At 37.1% G+C, this 20,333-nt stretch overlaps 5 protein-coding genes across 8 annotated transcripts; 3 read left to right on the top strand and 2 right to left on the bottom strand.

The window, feature by feature from the left end:
* The first annotated feature begins 2,646 nt into the window (after positions 1-2,646).
* LOC6651927 (solute carrier family 66 member 3) lies at positions 2,647-4,218 on the top strand. The gene is made up of 4 exons (XM_002074341.4): positions 2,647-3,093; positions 3,207-3,466; positions 3,805-3,925; positions 3,996-4,218. Exons 1-4 carry the CDS (start codon positions 2,940-2,942, stop codon positions 4,121-4,123), a joined length of 663 nt encoding a protein of 220 aa, XP_002074377.2. The 5' UTR covers positions 2,647-2,939; the 3' UTR covers positions 4,124-4,218.
* Positions 4,219-4,227: 9 nt separating this feature from the next.
* LOC6651926 (NF-X1-type zinc finger protein NFXL1) lies at positions 4,228-11,223 on the bottom strand. Of its 2 annotated transcripts, none has more exons than XM_002074340.4 (8): positions 11,050-11,223; positions 8,595-9,364; positions 8,386-8,502; positions 8,211-8,327; positions 5,613-5,953; positions 5,367-5,553; positions 4,823-5,281; positions 4,228-4,753 (listed from the first exon to the last, which is right to left on the bottom strand). In XM_002074340.4, the coding sequence occupies exons 1-8, from the start codon at positions 11,168-11,170 to the stop codon at positions 4,340-4,342; spliced, it is 2,526 nt and encodes an 841-aa protein (XP_002074376.1). In that variant the 5' UTR covers positions 11,171-11,223; the 3' UTR covers positions 4,228-4,339. The 2 variants fall into 2 exon arrangements, with proteins under 2 accessions (XP_002074376.1, XP_023036737.1); XM_023180969.2 differs by lacking the exon at positions 4,228-4,753 and having other exon boundaries at positions 4,820-4,879; positions 4,954-5,281.
* Positions 11,224-11,960: 737 nt separating this feature from the next.
* LOC6651925 (phosphatidylserine lipase ABHD16A) lies at positions 11,961-14,232 on the top strand. Of its 3 annotated transcripts, none has more exons than XM_023180987.2 (7): positions 11,961-12,006; positions 12,098-12,236; positions 12,358-12,671; positions 12,745-12,896; positions 12,965-13,568; positions 13,648-13,915; positions 13,984-14,232. In XM_023180987.2, exons 2-7 carry the CDS (start codon positions 12,108-12,110, stop codon positions 14,092-14,094), a joined length of 1,578 nt encoding a protein of 525 aa, XP_023036755.1. In that variant the 5' UTR covers positions 11,961-12,006; positions 12,098-12,107; the 3' UTR covers positions 14,095-14,232. The 3 variants fall into 3 exon arrangements, with proteins under 3 accessions (XP_023036755.1, XP_046867725.1, XP_046867724.1); XM_047011769.1 differs by having other exon boundaries at positions 11,982-12,037; XM_047011768.1 differs by having other exon boundaries at positions 11,985-12,010.
* LOC6651924 (zinc finger matrin-type protein 2) lies at positions 14,233-15,185 on the bottom strand. Its single transcript, XM_002074338.4, has 2 exons — positions 14,846-15,185; positions 14,233-14,778 (listed from the first exon to the last, which is right to left on the bottom strand). Exons 1-2 carry the CDS (start codon positions 14,946-14,948, stop codon positions 14,294-14,296), a joined length of 588 nt encoding a protein of 195 aa, XP_002074374.1. The 5' UTR covers positions 14,949-15,185; the 3' UTR covers positions 14,233-14,293.
* Positions 15,186-15,266: 81 nt separating this feature from the next.
* Positions 15,267-15,653, top strand: LOC6651923 (V-type proton ATPase subunit e 2). Its single transcript, XM_002074337.4, has one exon. The coding sequence runs from the start codon at positions 15,335-15,337 to the stop codon at positions 15,590-15,592; it is 258 nt and encodes an 85-aa protein (XP_002074373.1). The 5' UTR covers positions 15,267-15,334; the 3' UTR covers positions 15,593-15,653.
* Positions 15,654-20,333: the final 4,680 nt, after the last annotated feature.

Genomic DNA, 20,333 nt, shown 5'->3' with positions numbered 1-20,333 from the left:
TCCGTAAAGTTAGCGACGCTGTTAAGTTTGAGTTAGCGACGGTCCTCTGTTAACCCTCTGTTAACTTTTTTGCAATTTTTAATTTTCAATTTTTTCGTTATTTATTAACTTTTTTGGATGAAATAAAGTTGTATTTTGTTAAGAAAATCAAAATCTATTGATTTAACTAGTTTTTGAGGGGTTTTCAACGTTCCTAGTATTAAAAATTTGCACTGGAAAAATCGGCTCCCCACATTTTGGAGCATAGCTCCACTCAGGGTCACCATCAAGCAATGCACGATACGCCAAAATGAGCGCTACATATTCAAGAGTGTCACCAGAAAGTTTTATCAAAGTCTACTGAGCAGTTTTTGAGAAAATCGCTTATCAGTGGAGCAACCTATGATTTCGCTCCATACAAAAATCGTAAAAAAAATTGCATTCGAATTTGAGCTCGAATATCTCAGCTCAGAGCCACCATCAAGCAATGCACGGTAGCTTGTTCGATTAGGGGATATTTCAAGAGTGTCTTATAAAAGTTTTATCAACTTCTGCTGAGCAGTTTAATAAGAAAAAATCAAAATGTTTTTATTACCACACGTGTACCACAGTGCAAAACCCAATATTCTTACAATAAGAAAAAATCAAAATGTTTTTATTACCACACGTGTACCACAGTGCAAAACCCAATATTTCATCGGCACCATATGTGCCTGATACCCCCTATTCCACCCTATGGAAAGGCGAAATTCAAAACTGAACGGCAACCTGCCTTTGCTGAACAAATATATACCCTTACCTTTATGCATATTTCTCGAAAACCTTTCACACGTTCTAAATAAAATTCTATGCACATATTTCTGAAAGTCCATTGATCATTCTGGCATTCAATGTCCATTGAGCTGTGTTCTTGGAAAAGTGTGCATTCTCGCCAAAGTCGGCGCAATTTTTGACATATTTTGTATGGGGATATAAAAAGGGGAAGAAGAAGAAAATTGAGGCGAATTGGCTTTGCACAAAAAATATTTATTTCATTGAGGTACCCATATATTTTTACATATTTCTCGAAAACCTTTCACACATTCTGAATAAAATTCTATGCACATATTCCTGAAAGTCCACTGATCATTCTGGCATTCAATGTCCATTGAGCTGTGTTCTTGGAAAAGTGTGCATTCTCGCCAAAGTCGGCGCATATTTCTGGCATATTTTGTATGGGGAAAAACATGGGTGGTCAACAAAAATGCAATTTTCTCGAAAACCGTTCACACGTTTTCATTGAAATTTCTTGGGGATTATAATGAATAATTGGGGAAAATTCTGGCATTTCATTGTCATTGAGCTGTGCTGAACGAATACGTAAAATGCCCATTTTCATGGACAAATTGTAAATATATAGAATGCTCAAAATCCTCCAAAAGTGAATAAAAACAATAGATTGATATATTTTTTAGCATATTAAACTTTATTTCATTTAAAATAGTTACTAAATAGCTGAAAAATTGAAAATCAAAAATGCAAAAAACTTAACAGTGGGTTAACAGAGGGTTGTGGATAACTCGGCATTAACAGTGTGGCTAACTTTACGCACATAATATTTACTTAAACTACTCGGGCCTAAAACGCGCTTAAACTACATAAATTTGGTATCAAATGAAAGAGGAAAATTCCACGAGCAAGACCTCTGGTGCGCATTGGCAATTTATTGCATAATTTTTCTGTAATTAACAAACGAATAATTATGTTTTTATCGGGACTATAGCAAAAATAACTATTGTCAAATTTTGAGATAGTGTTGCCAAATTTCGGATACTCGAATACGCGGGCATTTTGAAACTTCTGTTCGCACTAAATTCAACAAACGAAAATATTGTTGAGTTTACAATACTTCTTGACTTTATAGAATAAATATAGTTCAGAATTCAGAGCAGCCGAATATTCCCCGATTTTATAATTCAGGGTAAAATATTTGGCTGCCAGAGTAGTTAAACAACGCGCCAAATAAAACAACAGAGTGGCAGCACCATAATACATAGGAAATGGCCTTTGCCAACACTGAAATATAGCGTTAGCCGATTTTTCCATATTTACCATTATGTCATCTGGCAACGCTTTTTTTACGTAGTGTCTATTTTTCAATTTTCTTTTGCCATATCTAGATAGATCTATCGCATGTAGCCCACTTGATATCACATGCGATCGATATCTTATTATTCCCTTGCAAAGAAGATATATTCAATAACTATTATTCATTTGGTGAAAAGTGTGCAACGCATAGAAGCCTCTCCGCGACAGGTTGTATATGTACATATCTCCCATCTACCATTAACTTCAATATTTTCTAAGCTATAATCAAAATTAATATATACCTAATAATATATGTACCAACAAATGACAGTGCTAAAGGACCAGGATCGAGAGACTACATATATTATAAGATCTATCGTTGTAGGCCTTTATTTCAGGTAAATTCTACTTGATATTCAACGCGTCTTTCCTCTTTGACGCCTGTTGGAAAGGCAGGAGTTAAAAAAGAACTTGCTAGGGTATACAAAACTTCGGCGCCGCCGAAGTTAGCGCTGCACCTCTGGTTGAGTGTAACCGATAACTTATCGCATACAATCTGAATAGATTTTGAGAAATGTTAATTATATATTTAATGGAATAATTTTACAAAAGCTAGAAAATAAATCGCAAGGGAATGCCCAAGTTTATGTGTCTTGACTTTTTTCTTTTTTGCTCGATGCTAAATGATTATGCTGTTAACCTTAATAGATAACCGGTTTGCGTTGAATGAGTGTTTTAAAGTGAATACAATACAATCACTACACAAATCACAACATGATTAGTTAATCATTGATGGCCGAATGCCTGGTGGTAAAGATATGACATTCTGGTAATCGATACCCGTCTCCCAAAAGCGTTGACCAATTTGTGTTAAAGTTCGTTGGACGGTCGCAATGGCTGGTGGTGTGGTCGAATTGGTCTTCCACTACTTGGAAAAAGGCGTTGTGCTTGTTTTAGCCGATATGCTAAGCCTAATAACGGTCTCAAGTTGTCTGTTTATTAAAGTGCCACAGATAAATACCATCCGGAAGGCAAAGTCTTCCAAAGGTGAGCAAGAAATTTCATCTCTCTAGTAACACAAACTTATGTACATATATGCACATACATATGTATGTATGTCTATTAATACCACAAACATAAATACTTAATCAATTCCCCAGGGATAAGTATCGTGGGATTATGCTTGGAGCTTTTTAGCTATACGGTGATGTTATCTTATAACTACACGCGAGACTATGAATTCCTCTCTTATATGGAATACCCTGTACTGCTCTTGCAAGAATATGCCCTCATTTATTGGGCTTTCAAATATCAGGATCTTCTAGGCAACCGAACACAATTTTTTTCGATCATCTATGTGATAATTGCAACACTTATATATCTGAAGCTGTTTCCCATTATCATTTTAACATTCCTAGTGGTGAGTCAATTGCTATAATTTTATCATGTTACTGCTTGGAGAGAAGCTTTATATACCCGATAAGAGATAAAAAAAATCGACGGAAATTAATTTGTCGATTTTGTACACCACAATCATTGATTTAATTTTATTTTACATTTTCAGTAGTAAAACGAGTTTTTATTTTGTTTTTGTTTTCTATTTTGTAATCGTGTGAGCGTAATCTGCTTGGTCAACATTATTAAGTAATAATTATGTTGCTATCTATACGTAGCTTTTCCGCAAATTAAAGTACATATACATATGTATCAGTGTTTAATAAAATCCATACCAATGATTTTTGTCTATTTTTTGATTAGCCGTTCTGTACGCCTATTGGAGCGACAAGCAAAGTTCTTCAGCTGATGGCTATATTAAGGACCAAGGATGCCAGCTCCGTTAGTCGCACAACCTGGGTCTTGTCCGCATTTACCAACATGAGTATGTATTGCTTGTAAAACCCCGTTAACATTCGACTCTCTAATCAGGTTATTTCCATTTTTCTTAATAGCACGTATTTATACCGTTTACGTACAATCGTTTGACAAGATGCTGCTAACCAACTTTTTTATATCAACGCTCCTAAGCGCTTCTGTGTTTGTTGCTGCCTCTATCTATAAAAAGCCTAAGAAGGCGTAAGCCAACCGGATATTTAAATAATTGTCTTTCAAGCACATCTATTTGTCTTTACTTGTTAAATTATAGCGTCTACCGTGAAGTAGAGGAGTAATTAATTTCCGAAGTTTTACTTAAATCGTTTTTTATTTCATTTTCTGAAATAAATTAAACATGATTGACTACAATACAAAAATTTGACCCAAGACAAATATTAGGAATTAATGATAAATATGTGGATTACCTATCTGCATAGTAAGCTACTGCCAGCGCTCCTAATGTTGCCGTTAAAGACACAGCATAGATGGCTCCGCGTTGCCAATTGAACGTCTTTTGGCTTGGCTCTATGTCTGCAATTTTGCGCTCCTTGTGCTTGCGCTTTTCAAACTTTTGTTGAAATTTCTCGAACTCCAGACGATTTTTTTCTTCCTCCAAGTGTTGTTTTTGTGCAAGTTCTCTAAAAGCACGTGAGTTAATAGCTTCACATTGAGAGTTGCACTGTAGTAGCAATTGGCGAGCTCGATGAATATCACATGAAATTTCTTGCTTTAACGTTTTGCAAGGGCAGTAAATGCGTACTTTTTTACGACATAGCTCGGGACCTGGGCATATCCCAGAGTGACAATCGGCTAGACATCGATGACCACAAGGAAACTACAATATAAAGACGCCAATTAATCTCGGAATTATAAGATTACTTCTTTTATAGGCGCTTGTACAAACATTTTTAATACAACGATTTCCGCAGCTTCCCAATCTCTCCTTTTGCTCGAGTTGCTCCTGGATTGAGGCCGTATCGTTAAAAAATTCGCTACACTTGTACATTACTTGTATGAGTCCGCAATGGCACTTACTTTTAAGCAAAACACTGCATGGAGAGCAGGGAGGTAAATGACAGCTTTTGGGACAGGGATGACTACAACCACTAGATCTGGGTCTAACGCAGCCCTCTTCACAGTTGATACAGCCTACCTGTTGCTCCATGCTCTCCAAATTCGGGACCGTGTGGCAAGTAAGATTACATTGATGATTACCACATTTCAATACTCTGCCACATTTACGATAACACGAGGTTGGCTTAGAGTTCCAACAAGGTGTGGTTATCACTTCGTGACCACCAATGCATTTGACATTTACGCTCTCCTCACAACGCGGATGTGGAAAAACTTTATATTCATATGTCTGATGACAATGTGAAAAATGAGACGTTTAGAGTAGAACTAAAATTAAGCTGGTTTAAAAGATTATACAAAAATTATTAGCTCACTTTTTTAATCTGCGTTTTGATATTTAATGTTTTCTGATTTTTGACTTTTACGGCCTCGTGGCATACCGCTTTGCAAATGTGGCCACAACCGCTGACATCATTTGGAAGGCCACATTTCTGGCGGCATGGCGGACAATCACCCTTATGGCAACGATGTTCTACGAAATGATGACACTTGGCTGAAATTCTAAAACAGAAAGGTCTGTGTAAGTACTCGATTAAAAAACAGGAGCAAATGCAACTAACCGACACAGCTCAAGGCATAGGTTCCGTGTATTTCTCTCTCTGCCACAAGGAACATGTCGTCGTGTTTTGCCACATCGGCAATTAACTACTGACTCCAGCCTGCATGGATAACAAGGCCCACGGTGACAAACCGATTGGCATTTGTGCTTGTTGCAACTCAAAGGCTTGCCACATATCTTTTCACAGGGCAAACACTGATCTCCGCAGCACTTTCTGTTGCAGGCATGTTTTCCGCAGTCCCGAACTTGCTTGCATTTAGTATCACACGTAAACTCTTTAGAGCATGGCAGCTCCTTTTCGTGTAGACCACAGCGGCACTTCTTCCTTGTTGTGACTGGGCACTGTTAACAGATAAAAATGTTTTATTATCATATCATATTATACCGATCACCCAGCATAAGCCAGGCCCGGACTGGGACCCTAAGGTCCACCGTGCATACAAGTTGAAGGGCCCCTATAAAATTTAAATATTTAAAAGATTATACATTGTCTAAAAGGCTAACGATTTAAAAGCGCGTTAAGCGGACAAATGTATTAAAAATGAAGTAAGTAAGTCGTCTCGCCGACTTCGGTATACCATACACCAGTAAAAACAAATAATAAGAAATGTATTTACGTATTTTTACAAGCATATCTTAGTATCTCGCTCACTCCAACATACGAGCACCCTAGCGCCCCCACTAGCCAACGGCCAACTGCGGACTTATGGAAAAACGTTTATATGCATAACTTGGCTTTTTATACCCTTGCAAAAAGGGTATATTAATTTTGGTCAGAAGTGTGCAACGCATAGAATGAAGCACCTCCGACCATATAAAGTATATATATTCTTGGTAAATATTTACTATAGCTACTCGGGCCCAAAACGCGCTTAAACTACATAAATTTGGTATCAAACAAAAGAGAAAAATTCCACGAGCACGACCTCAGGTGCGCCTTGGCGATTTATTATGTAGTTTTTGTGCAATTAACAAAAGAAAAACCATGTTTTTAGCGGGATTATAGCTAAAAGTAGCTTTTTCCGGCTAAAAGAAGCTGTCAAATTTTGAGATAGCGTTGCCGGATGCCAAATATCGGATACTCGAATACGCGCGCTTTTTGAAACTTTTGTTCGCACTATTCTTAACAATCGAAAATATTGTTGAGTTTACATTATTTCTTGATTTTAGAGAAGAAATATAGTTCAGAATACAATATTCGGCTGCCAGAGCAGCGGACCGTAGGAGCTCCTAGACCGTAGGAGCTACAGAGCTGAAGTTTTGCATGTAGGTTTGTATATACTGCAGGGGTTGTATATCTCTGATTCAGCCGGATCGGATGACTATATCATATAGCTCCCATAGAAACGGCAAAGTCACGAACAGTGACTTTTCTCAATAACTTCGTTTTTCTGAGCTATTGTCGCTATTGAAATTTAATATTGGTGACTTTATTACACATATAAGTGACTATGCCAAATTTGATCAAGATCGGGTGACTATATCATATAGCTCCCATAGGAACGATCTTTCGAAAACAGTGACTTTTCTCAATAACTTCGTTACTTTTAACGCGATTGATTTCAAATTAAACATTTGTTAGTTTAATATATCTGTTAATGACTATACCGAATTTGATAAAGATCGGGTAACTATATCATATAGCTCCCATAGGAGCAATCGGTCGAAAACAGTGACTTTGATCAATATCTTCGTTATTTCTTATGCTAAGATTGTAGGCTGTTCTTTCGCAAATACAAGGTGGCGCAGAAGAAGTCATCCGGGCCAAAAGAAGTCACCCGATGTTGTTTGACTCTCATTTTTTTCTAAATAAAAAAACTTTGATTCTGGTTGCAAATTGAGAATTTTATTGGTCAAATAAACATAATGTAAAAAAAACAGAATCAAAGTTTTTTTTATTTAGAAAAAAAATGAGAGTCAAACAACATCGGATGACTTCTTTTGGCCCGAATGACTTCTTTTGCGCCACCTTGTATTAGCCTTTTTAGATAAAACGTTTTTCCACTTTGATGGCTATCAACCAAAAAAGTTGCAAGGGTATACAAACTTTGTCGCGGTCGAAGTTAGCGCCGGCACTCTGGTTTTAGTCCAATTTTGATAAAATTTGGTATTTTGCTGGATATTATTATCAAATTTAAGTGTGCCTTATGTGATTGCATAAAGTAGAAAATTACGAGAGATAACCGAGTTATTTCAAATTACGGGGGCGTAAAGGGGCGTGTCAAAAATTTAAAACAAACTCGATAAGTGTACATACTATACGAGACTACATACCAAATTTGGTGGCTCTAGGTCTCAAGTTTCCGAGATCTAGGTGTTCATACGGACGGACGGATGGACTTGAAGTTAATTTGCACAGACGGACGGACATGGCTATATCGACTCAGCTTCTCTTGCTGATCAAGAATATATATACTTTATGGGGTCGGAAACGTCTCCTTCTGTGCGTTACAAACATCTGACCAATTTTATAATACCCTTTGCAAGGGTATAATGTACACAAAAGATGATATACATTTGGTCATGAAAAATTTAGTCGTAATACAATCAATTACTGATGATTTTAAATTGTGATTCTTAATTAGAATTCTGAACTTACCGAAATGCAAGGTCCACGATGACAACGTTGCGTGCATGTGTGTTGGCCGCAGGACAAAATCTTTTGACAAGTGTCGCCACAGGAATCCACCACTTCACTGCATGGCAAAGATTGGCTCTGTAATTCAATTAATTCACTTTTAAGCAATCCTAACAAAAATAACAGATAAACTTACATTTTTACCGCAGGGACAGCTTCGGACGTTAAAGGGACACTCAGCCATTTCGCATGGTTCTTTATGACATATTTTATCACAAGAGTGCAGTCCACAGACAAAACGGCCACCACAAATCTGATCAAATAAGGAAAAACATATATGTACATACATACTAAGGACATATTTTAAAGTATTAAGTATCATTAAGCATTTACGGCGGCACGTACATTCTGGCATTTCCATTTTCTATTGGCACAGCTGACAACCTTCATATCTCGTCCGCACTCACATGGTTGTGTACTCTGCCTGGTGCAGCCTGGGCAGTTTCCTGCACGGTGACATCTCTGATTGCATTTGTGTTTGCCACATGATAGAAGATTTTCGCATCTTTCTTGGCATTGCCAATCTCGGTCTATACAGCGCAGAGGCCGTGGCGCAGATTTGCCGCAACGGCAAGTATTTTCAGACTGCTGCGCACACGGTGGACAAGGCCCCGGATGACATAGAAGTTTGCAGTCATGGCCACACTTTGGTTTTAGAAACTTTCCGCAAACCTCGCCACATGAATGTGGAACTAGGAAGGGCTGTGCAGTAGGATTGATTTCCTTACCACAAAAACAGTTGTATGTGGTTGGCCTCTCCTCAGGTTGATATTCCATACGACACTGCGGGCAACACCAGTGAAGAGACTTTTTACGCTTTGGTGGAACAAACTCCCCCAAATGATTATAGTAGCCCTGATTGTCATTTCGCTGCTGCTCTCCTTTTACCTTCATTTGCATGACACTGTCATTAGCCCAGCGTTGAATGCAATTTAGGTGAAAAAAACAATAACAAGATTGACACGACCAAATTGACTCTACGCGTTTGATGCCACCAATACATATTAGGCACGTTGCAGCTCCCGAATGCAGTGTATTTTCAAGGAACACGGATGTACGGTAAGTTTGGGTTCGAGATGCATCCGAGACGGGTTGGTAGTTTTTGTACAATAGATCTGCAACGCGATTAATGCCGCAAATATGTATAAGTATTAATTCGTGGAAAATACAGATCGTCCACAATTATGCAGATTTTGAATCGAGTATTTTTAAATTCTGTTTACATATATGTTTACATGTATGTACATTATGTGTGCATATGTATATATATATATGTATATTGATATTCTTGCCCGATACAGTCAGTTTCTAGTGTCCGGCTATACATGTACATATATCATTGTATACATTTGTATTAATCATTGTAAAGTGTAAATTTTTAACATTAAGGTTAGAGAAGAATATTTTAACAATACATATTTTGGTTTTCAATTTGACAAGTGCAGGATAACATAGTATGTACAGTCATGGGTAAAAGTATTGTAGCCAAAAAAAAAGCACAATTTTGGAAGAAAAAATTTTAAAAAAATATTAAAGAAGCTGCAGTCCTTGGCCATAATATTTTCAAATGTTTCAAACCCTTTTTCTGTATCATCAATTCATCAATGCTCACACAAACCTTCTAAATATCATTTCCATTTCTTGTTCCTCTTCCCCATGCTGCATGCTGCGATTGGCACGCATCCACATACAGTTTATGTAGCGTTGCGTATGTGTTCTGTGATCTGATGTTTTATATCCAAAACTACCATATTAGTAAATTTCATAGCGATAGTCCAAATTCTTCATCTATGTTTCTTCTATAACTATATGATATAGTGGTCCTGACAATTTTCAAACTTAATCTGCTCCGGGCTATAAGTAGCTCAAATATCAAGATTCATCCCGATAGCTCTTAAGATAGCGGTGTGAAGATGTTTTGCACAGAAGGACGGACAGAAGGACACAACTGTTTCAAGTCAGCTTCTCATGCTGATCAAGAATATATATACTTTATGGGGTCAGAAACGTCTGCGCCTATGCGTTACAAACATCTGGCCAATTTTATAATACCCTCTGCAAGGGTTTTTGTTTCATCAATACAACAAGCACAGACAAAACCTTGCAAATATCATTTCCATTCCTTTTCCTTCCCCATGCTGCAGGCTGCGATTGGCAGGCATACACATACAATTTACGTAGCGTTGCGTCTGTGTGTGTGTGCTCAGCTGCTCTGTGGATTTCAAGCAAAGACGTAGTAGAGCCGATTTATATTGACTGTAACTTATGTTAGTTTTATCCGATCTGATTGAAATTTTGGGATCTGATGTTTTATATCCCAAACTATCATTTTAGTAAATTTCATAGATACTCAAATTTCTTCATCTATGTTTCTTCTATAACTATATGATATGGTGGTCCGATCCTGACAATTTTCATACTTTATCTGCTCCGGGCTATAAGTAGCTCAAATATCAAGTTTCATCCTGATAGCTCTTAAGATGGCGGCGTCAAGTTGATTTTCAAAGACGGAAGGACAGACATGGACATGGCTACATCTGACTGAGCTTCTCATGCTGGTCAACAATATATACATATACTTTATGGGGTCGGAAACGTCTCCTTCTGTGCATTACAAACATCTGACCAATTTTATAATATCCTCTTCAAGGGTCTAAAATGATTCTACTGTACTACTTAGCTGCGATTACTTTTGTCCATGACTGTATATACATACATACATACATATGCATGTATGAATTAGGTGGTGACGCTTCCCTGATACCAGCTGTGATATTTGACTACCCAAAATACAAATTACCCAAGATATGCTTTTCATCCAATTCTTCTTCATCTTCTGAACTAGAGATATGGGTAAAGGTATTCTCAAGTCTCTTTCCAGATGCCAAGTTTTTTGATTGCACATGTTTATGCTCTTCCATTTCTTAGCCGCTTATTAAGGTACTTAAGCTACATTATACAGACTAACTATCGAAGTCATGTTTATCGTTCGGATTGTATGACACTACACTGAGTCGAGGGTCCTTGTTTATTTAACACTGGTTATTTTAATACTCATTTTGTGTGCAGAATCGAAAATTGTGCACGCAAAACAAGATTGGTTTAATGCATTGGACGGGTAATTTGGCATATGTAAGTACATACATACATATGTATATTTACATATATACATGTATATTTTAAATTTGTGCAGATTTTTGAGACACGACATTAATTATCGAAATTAATTATTTTATTCTTTTCGTCACAGAAATCTATTGTATAATTTTGTTTTTTAAAAATGCGACAGGCATTTCCTTAATGCCCAGGGCGACATTTTCGTAAGTTGGATTGTGGATCTTGTTTCACAAAACCAAAACTTTCGAATGAACAAGTCCATCATTCATTTGGTGACGCATACTAAGGTTATTCATAATATATGAATGATTTGATAATTCATTCATTTGGTTTCACAAAATCATTCATTCATTTTGTTGCACAAAGTCATGCAGGCAGTTCCGTTGTATTGTAGTTTATCAAAATTAACTGGCATGAATGTTAATTTAAATACTTAATATATATTCGGATAACTAAATATTTTGTATTCGAATATTAAAAGGTACTCTGAATAACAAAAGTTTTGAATGTATTCGTGCAGCCCTCTAATATATGTATGTACAATTATTGTCCCATCTGTTTTGTCACGTTTTAATCAGTCCTAATGCCGATAGTAATTATTTTACTACCACCCTGGTATCAACGTAACTTGGGATGACATGTGAGTGAGTGGCCCTGGTCAAGCTTTCACAGTAATTACAATAAAAAAAAAAAACATAAATATCCACATTTTCAATTTTTTAATAACTTAGCAAAACCAACATGACGAGTTTCCTCAATTATGTGTTCGGCCCCAATCTCTATATGGAATATAAGGGAGTGGCAGAGCCGCAGCGTAAAATGTATGAGGCCGGAGCAGCCGAGAAATTTGGTGAACAAATTCTTTCAACCGTACGTAAATACATACATATGTATGTACATAAGTATGTACATATACATACATATATATGTATGTATATTTCTATACCGAATGCCATTTACGTTTATCCTACCACATAATAATAATTTGCAGCTGTCTGTTATGTGGTCAGTAGGATACTACACATCGCCATTGCTTGTCACATTTCTCTATAGACGTGGGTACATCGTTGCCGATTCCATGCCGACCATAGCTAAAATCACCACTAGTGTGGGTCTCATTGTTATTATATCGCTGTTTATGCGGGGACTCGGTCGTAAACAGTCACGAGCGTATTCGAATATGATAAAGGCATTGGCTCAGGCCAGAAGCAGCAAGTCATCTGGAAACGGTAACAACGAGCTGCGACGCTTTGATATTGAGTTCAGTGCGTGGCCAGTTGATTTCGATGTAAAGACATTGACAGGGTAAGTGCAAAAAGTAAGGCACTTAAAATTATTACACACTATGTATTTTAATGATTGGAACTGTTCATCTTAGGGATGCTAAGAAACCAACACAATCTGTGGGTAGGCGGGAGGCTATATCGCTAGCCACTCTACCATGCGAGCTATTAGCGTATATTGCTATTCATACATTTGGTTTGCCTATGATATATCCAGGTTCGGTGAAGCTCATACAAAAATTTATGAGTACGTACATATAGGCAAATGTTTTAGAAACAATTGAATTATCAGTAATAATTAATTTTAATTTGCAGAACCGATGCTGATATCGGGACGCGCAAAACTTATTGACGACGATAATGGCATACGTTACAAGGTAAAAACCATAGACTCAAACGAGATTGACACGCTTTTCATTGACAACCGCAATGACAACGAAGGTAATGGAAAAACCCTTGTCATTTGCTCGGAGGGTAACGCTGGATTTTACGAAGTAGGAATTATGGGCACACCCATTGCTTTAAAATTCTCAGTACTTGGCTGGAACCATCCGGGATTTGCCGGTAGCAGTGGTAAACCGCATCCGCAACAGGACCAAAACGCAATTGACGGGGTTATCCAGTTTGCCATTAATCACCTCGGTTTTTTGGTGGAGGACATAATATTGTATGGCTGGAGTATTGGAGGGTTCAGTACTTTATATGCCGCTTCCATTTATCCGGATGTTAAAGGCGTAGTTTTAGACGCCACATTTGACGATGTCTTGTACTTGGCCCAGCCTCGAATGCCTTTGTGCCTTAGTGGCATTGTTCGTATTGCTATTCGCAATTATTTTAATCTTAATAATGCTGAGTTGGCCGTCAAATATAACGGTCCAGTTTCGCTAATACGTCGCACTGATGACGAAATAATTGCCGAGTAAGTTGCACGATTTTTAAAATCTGTTGCGACAACTATCTTCCTTTTTTTTTTATTTATTTATTTTTTTTGATTTAAGGGACAACCGTATTGAAACAAATCGTGGCAATTTCTTGGTTTTATCCCTGCTGAAATACCGTTATCCGAATATATTCAATGTAGTGCAATTATCTAAGATGAATAATATATTGGCAAAACCATTGGAGCCATATAATATTCCTGGCATCGAAGAGAAAAAATGCATGTCGCGCCTTATTACATATGCTTCCGATGAGGGAAAATCGTTTCCTATGCTGATCGGGGCCGAGTATTCGGACGAGGTGCGCACACAAATGGCAGTATTCTTGGTAAGTTTTTGCTTTATCCAAAAACTAATTTTTATTTCGACAATGAGGATCTGTGTTTTATTACTTAGTTGCGCAAGCACTTACGAGACTATAACTCCACACATTGTACCCAGCTGCCAGGAGAATTTTTCAACATTCCGTGGGATATACCAACCGAAAGTGGATTCGTATTTACTTAATCGTCATTGTTTTTAAGAGGAAGAGGGAACAAAGTATATTTTTTTGTTTTGCATTTGGCTGCATATTTAATTAATCTACCAATTTAGTCAACATGATGCAATATCTGACACTACAAAATAAATAATGCAAAACTCAAATCCATGATAAATTTATATTTCTTAACTGTCTATTAATTAAAAGCAGCGCAACATCTAAAAGCTAAGAATTTTTTTTGGACCCACCGAACCCTGAGAATCCCATTATAGCTGCCATTTCATCACGTAGTCCTTCAGCCACGTCGTTATCATTGTCGTCCGCCTTCCTTTTCCGCTCTTTTCTCTTTTCCTTACGATGCTCTTTGTATCGATCCTCTTCTTCTTTTGCTTCCCGCAGCCTCTTCTCTAGCTCGTAGTCTTTTTGTTTTTCTTCCATTTTTTTTTTGTTTTGCTGAAAACGCTCCTTAACCTGGTCTACGGTACTGCGCTCCACCTTCATAGACATGCCAAGATTACGTTGGTGCTTCTTGCCATTGATATGATCCAGAAAATTGATAGAGTCCTTGACCACGCAGTCACACACATTACAATAGTATCCGCCGGATTGCGAGGTCGGGGTGTTCTTGTTTATAACAACGCTTTTACCAAGCTTGCTGTCTAGGTCTACTTTGTAGTCGCGGCGTTTTAAATTTTCTCGTTGCACGGGTTCTTTGGATAGAGATTGTTTGAACAAGAATTAAATCGAGAAAAGAGAAAATATAAATGCAACACTTGCCTTCATCTTTTGGTGCTGCTTGATGGATAAGCCGCTCAGCTGCTAGCTTTTCGTACTCATCCTTGTCCCATTTTCGACGGTGATCATCCGGTCGCATCGTCATTATAATGCTGACTCTTTAATATTTATTAAAAAATTATGTTTTTGTTTTTTTTTTTTAATTTGGTCACTCTAAGGCGACTTTATATATCGAAGTGAACTAGTTGTCAGCCTTTTCAGTGAACTAAATCCCCAAGCAAAGACAAAAAATAGTTTTTAAAATGTAATGCAATATTTTTATTAAATGAATTGTAAATCAAAAAAGTTGTCATAACCTGCTTGTTCGGTTAGGATATCGGACTATTGAAATTTCGATGATTGGTTCTAAGGGCTGCAAGTATTAAAAAACGGAATGTTATCGATTATAAATTGATATTTCTTGCTATATTTACGATATTTATTGATTTATTAAATAAAACGAAAGGACAAAAGCAAAACATATCCTTAAAAATGGGCGCTGCTTTCTTTCCTGTGCTCTTTTTTACCGCTGTGTGGGGAGCTGTTGGCATCGGTATGCCAGTAATGACGCCTAAAGGACCCCATCAAAATCTAATACGCTGCATTTTAATGCTAACAGCGGCTTGCTGTTGGCTCTTCTGGTTATGTTGCTACATGGCTCAGATGAATCCTCTGTTTGGTCCCAAACTCAAGCGGGACGCTATTGCTATGATTGCCAAGTCTTGGAATAACAAACTTCTTGAGGGCTAATCTTATTGGTAAATTGTTTAACACAGTGTATATGTCTATTTAACAATTTATTCAACCAGTATATTCACAAATACCAAAAATGATAAATAAATAATGTTATTTCGTTCCGCATATCTTGTGATCTTGATTTGTTTAAAAAGAAAGAAGGTACTCGTTTAATCTATTCAGCCAACTCTTTTCACCTTAGTCGTTGTTGAGCGCCAGCCGTGTTCAGTTGGCGCAAGGTGTCTTCGGGTGATTTTTTTTTTTTTGTCTTTTTGGTCTTGTGCTATTTTTTGTATAATATGCTACTAGGATGAACAAATTTTTTATGAGATTTAATCGCATTGGATTTATAATATTTTAGTCAATAAACATATATTTGGTGAGTTAATGAGATGAGTTGTGTCCATATGACTCTCGGCTAAATATGAGGTGCATGGTAAACTAAATGGTCTTACACATTAAAGATACTTACATATTTACATACATACTATACATACAAGTATACAGGGGTGGTCAAAAGTATTTACACAATGAACTTTTTTGCAACTTTTATTTTTAAAGTTATTTTGTTGTTGTTGCAATTAAATTACAACAAGAAAACATCCTTCCACATTCTAAGCTTAGAATGTTTTCTTGTTGTAATTTACTTACAACAACAACTAAATAAAAGTTGCTAAAAAAGTTCATTGTGTAAATACTTTTGACCACCCCTGTATGTAAATTCGCATTTGAAGAGCAGTCGCTACTAAAGTTGAAGGTACAAAACAAGTTACATTACTTAATAACGGCATTTTCCTCCCTAATATCAAAGGTGCAATAAAACAAACGAGTTAACGGAGCAAAAAATAATGAATGTTAAAATTAAAAAGTGAACGAAATCAGCTTACAAAAGATACTCGGAGCACTTTGCGAGCCACAAAACCGGTTGTGATGTCATTCTACAAAAGAAATTAGAAATAAAAACTTTAATAAAAGGGTGGCAAAAACTCGGTTCTCGACAAATAACTCTTCAAACAATAATACAAATTTCTTGTTACTAGATTGGTTAAGTTTTCTAAGTCGCAGCGCAATTACCACGTTTATGAACTGGGCCAATTGACAGTTGCCCGTGGCCGCGCCGAATACTAGAACCGTTGCTTGACCAAAGAGAAGAACAATCAGCATTACTTTAATGGGAGCCCACAAACACTGAGAGATAATGGTATCTTGAAACGTTTTGCATCTTCTTAGCTAAATATTGAGGTTGAGGCATAAATTGATTCCGATTCCGCAAAGGAAGAGGCGGCAATTGACCCAGTTCGAGGCTTTTAAATGACAGAAACTATAAGCACATTCGTAACTGATTCACGGGCACATAATCACTTCAACGCGCTGGTGAAAGTCCCAAAAGTGATTTACAAAATGTCGGTTGTATTTCAAATTGAAAATCACGCAACATGTTATTCTCCGTTTGTCGAAAACGGATAAACTTCTCAAAGAAATAGTAAAAGATTCCGAATGCTATTAAAAGATGACCAATTTGTTTATAAACCACAGGGATGCGTCTCACTTGGGATGTACCGAAGTTTGTATGCCTTTGCAGGTTTTACATATGAAATTTACTAATGTGATGGTTTTTAATGTAAAACATAATTTTAAATCTAAAAAAAAACACGTTACAGTCACATTTGGATCTCAAGGACTGCAATTTATATTCCCTTGCAAAAAGCGTATATTCATTTTTGTCAGAAGTGTGCAACGCATAGAATCAAGCATCTCCGACCATATAAAGTATATATATTCTCGATCAGCACGACGAGTCGTGTCCGTCTCTCCGTCCGTCTTGATCAACGCAAACTCCTAGACCGTTAAAGCTTGAGGTTTGTCCGTTAAAGCTTTGTAGGCTTGTTTATACTGCAGAGTTTGTATAACTCGGTTTCAGCCGGTTCGGACCACTATAAAGTTCCCATACAAATGTCAAAGTCGTCAAGTCAAACTTCGTTATTCTCTTAACTATTGTCGTGAAATTTAAGTTTATTGCACCTATAAACGACTGTGCCAAATTTGATCAAGATCGGACAACTATATCATATAGCTCCCATAGGAACGATCGGTCTAAAACAGTGGTCGGCACGGCCATTCCCCGGACTAGGGCCTAGCTTTGCCGCAGCGCTGCCATCTTACATACACTGTATGTACACTGTACAGTGTACAGTGTACACTGTAAATGCTCGTGTAATTCGGCAACGACACTTCGAAAACAATTCGAGTCGTGCTTGTCAGAAAACAAATGAATATTGAAATATCAGAGAAGCTAACATCGGCTATGCCGAAGTTCATATACCCTTGCAGTCCTTGGTAATAATAATTTTACATGTTTGTTTTCTGCAACTCAATTCATCAATATACAAACAAAACAATTTAACTTTCTATTTTACAATTTGTTCTTCTTCTTCCCTCATTCCCAAAGCAAAGCAACGCTCGCATACACATACAGTTTATGTAGCTTTGCGTCTGTGTGTGTATGCATGTACTCTGTTGATGACGAAAGACGTAGTAGACAGCAAGCAGCGGCAGAGCTGGGAGCAGAGCCGATTATTATATTGACTGTAACTTGTGCTATATTTATCCGATCACATTCAAATTTTTGGATCTGGGGTTTTATATCCAATATTATCACATATGTAAATTTCATAGCATACTCCAATTTTTATGAAAATGTTTCTTCTAGTTCTTCAAGAGCTATGTGATATAGTGGTCCGATCCTGATGGTTTTCATACTTTACTTTCCCGGGTAATAAGAAACCACGAAAAAAAATTTCAGCCCGATGAAAGACGGCTGAGTAAAACGCATACGCACAGACGGACGGACAGACGGACATGGCTATATCAACTGAGCTTCTCATGCTGATCAAGAATATATATACTTTATGGGGTAGCGAAACAAAAAGGGACTTAAAGGTTTTGTTTGTGTATTGTTAAATTGATTTACAGAAAAAGAATTTCGAACATGTAAAAATAAATATGCCACGGACTGCAAGGGTATACATATGTATATGTTTTTGAATCATAAAAATTAATTCATTTTTTTCCAAAGTGTATTAGCGCTTGTCTCACCTACATATGTACATACATACGTGGGCACACACAAAGGTACATATGTATGTATGTATGGATGTATCTACATATGTATGACATATGCTCGCCGAAGCATGTGAAGAAGGTGCCTCGGTTGGATTAGAAGAACTGTTCTTAAACTTGTTTGTTCTAATTGGTCGTCAGTTAGCAAATAACAGTAAATGTTTTAATAGCTAGAACTTAAAGACTTCTTTAGATTCACATAAGAACTTCCACTACGTACGAGTATGCATATACATATGTATGTATATACATACATATGTACATACATATGTATATACATGTGTACATACATACACTTTAAAAGATTTTTGAAAACTTTAAAAGATTTTTGGTCCTTTAAAAATTATCCGATCGGCCCCAAATCAGTTTTCCTTTTCATACCATACACCCATAGGGTGAAATGGTATATTAAGTCGCCAAAATGTATGTAACAGGCAGAAGGAAGCTTCTCCGACCCCATAAAGTATATACATAGTATATTCTTGATCAGGATCAACAACCGAGTCGATCTAGCCATGTCCGTCCGTCCGTCTGTATGAACACACAGATCTCGGAGACTATAAGAGCTAGAGCCACCAAATTCGGTGTGTAGACTCGTGTGGTATGTAAATACATATATAGATATTTGGAATTTTGGCCACGCCTCCTTACGCCCACAGAATTTACATAAAACTGGTTTTCTTAAAAAGTATAACAGATGTAGACATCGAATTTGGTTTATATACTCGTTTAGTTTAGCGCGCAGAAAATAATTGTTCCAACTTTTTGCCACGCCCCCTTCCGTCCACGGAATTCACATAAAATAGATTTTCTTAAAAACTATGAAAGCCACCGACATTAAATTAGGTATGTAAGCTAGCCAAATAGACGCGGAGATATTGACTATGTACACATTTTGCCACGCCCATTTCCGCCCCCGCAAATTAAACAAAACTGATTTTCTCGAAAACTAACAAAGCTAAAGTCACCAAATTTAGTACGTATACTGGCTTAGTATGCGCGCAGAATATATAGGTACATATATTTTAATCGGACTAGAACATGCAAAATATGCGTATAAACGTATTTTGATACGCGATCCATAAGGGCAGAATTGGCCGTTGGCTAGTGGCGGCGCTAGAGTGCTCGTGTGTTTGTAGAGCAGTGCTGCCAGCTTAGCAAATTAGTTGCTGGATCTGGCAACTTTAAAAAAATTTGCACCTTTTTTTTTTAAATGCTATTAGCCACAAATCTAGCAATTTTAATTATTTTTGCTAGCAATTTTAACAATTTTATTATAAAAATAACAATTTTTATATGTTTCTTCGGGGTTTTTACATTTTGTTTACCTTTTTGTCATCGACTGCAAAATTCCGAATGAAGATCCACCAGATCAATTAATAGTGGTTTTGAACTTGTATTTGACTCAGCGGTTCGACTACATATGTACATATACAACTCTATATGTGATTAGTGATTGAGATTTTAACAAGATGCCGAAAATTTATAAGCAACAGTTTCGTGATGCCTGGCTGCAGGATGAAGAATTCAAGCAATGTATTCGTAAGGATATCACCGATCCAACGCGAGCTTATTGTGCATATTGCAAAACCTCAATTGGCGCAAAGCTTTTTGACATCCGCCACCACGGTGCCTC

Source organism: Drosophila willistoni (assembly GCF_018902025.1).
Source record: "Drosophila willistoni isolate 14030-0811.24 chromosome XR unlocalized genomic scaffold, UCI_dwil_1.1 Seg106, whole genome shotgun sequence".
Classification (NCBI taxonomy): domain Eukaryota; kingdom Metazoa; phylum Arthropoda; class Insecta; order Diptera; family Drosophilidae; genus Drosophila; species Drosophila willistoni.
Note: the sequence above shows the minus strand (reverse complement) of the source record. Positions and strands in the feature narration are given on the sequence as shown.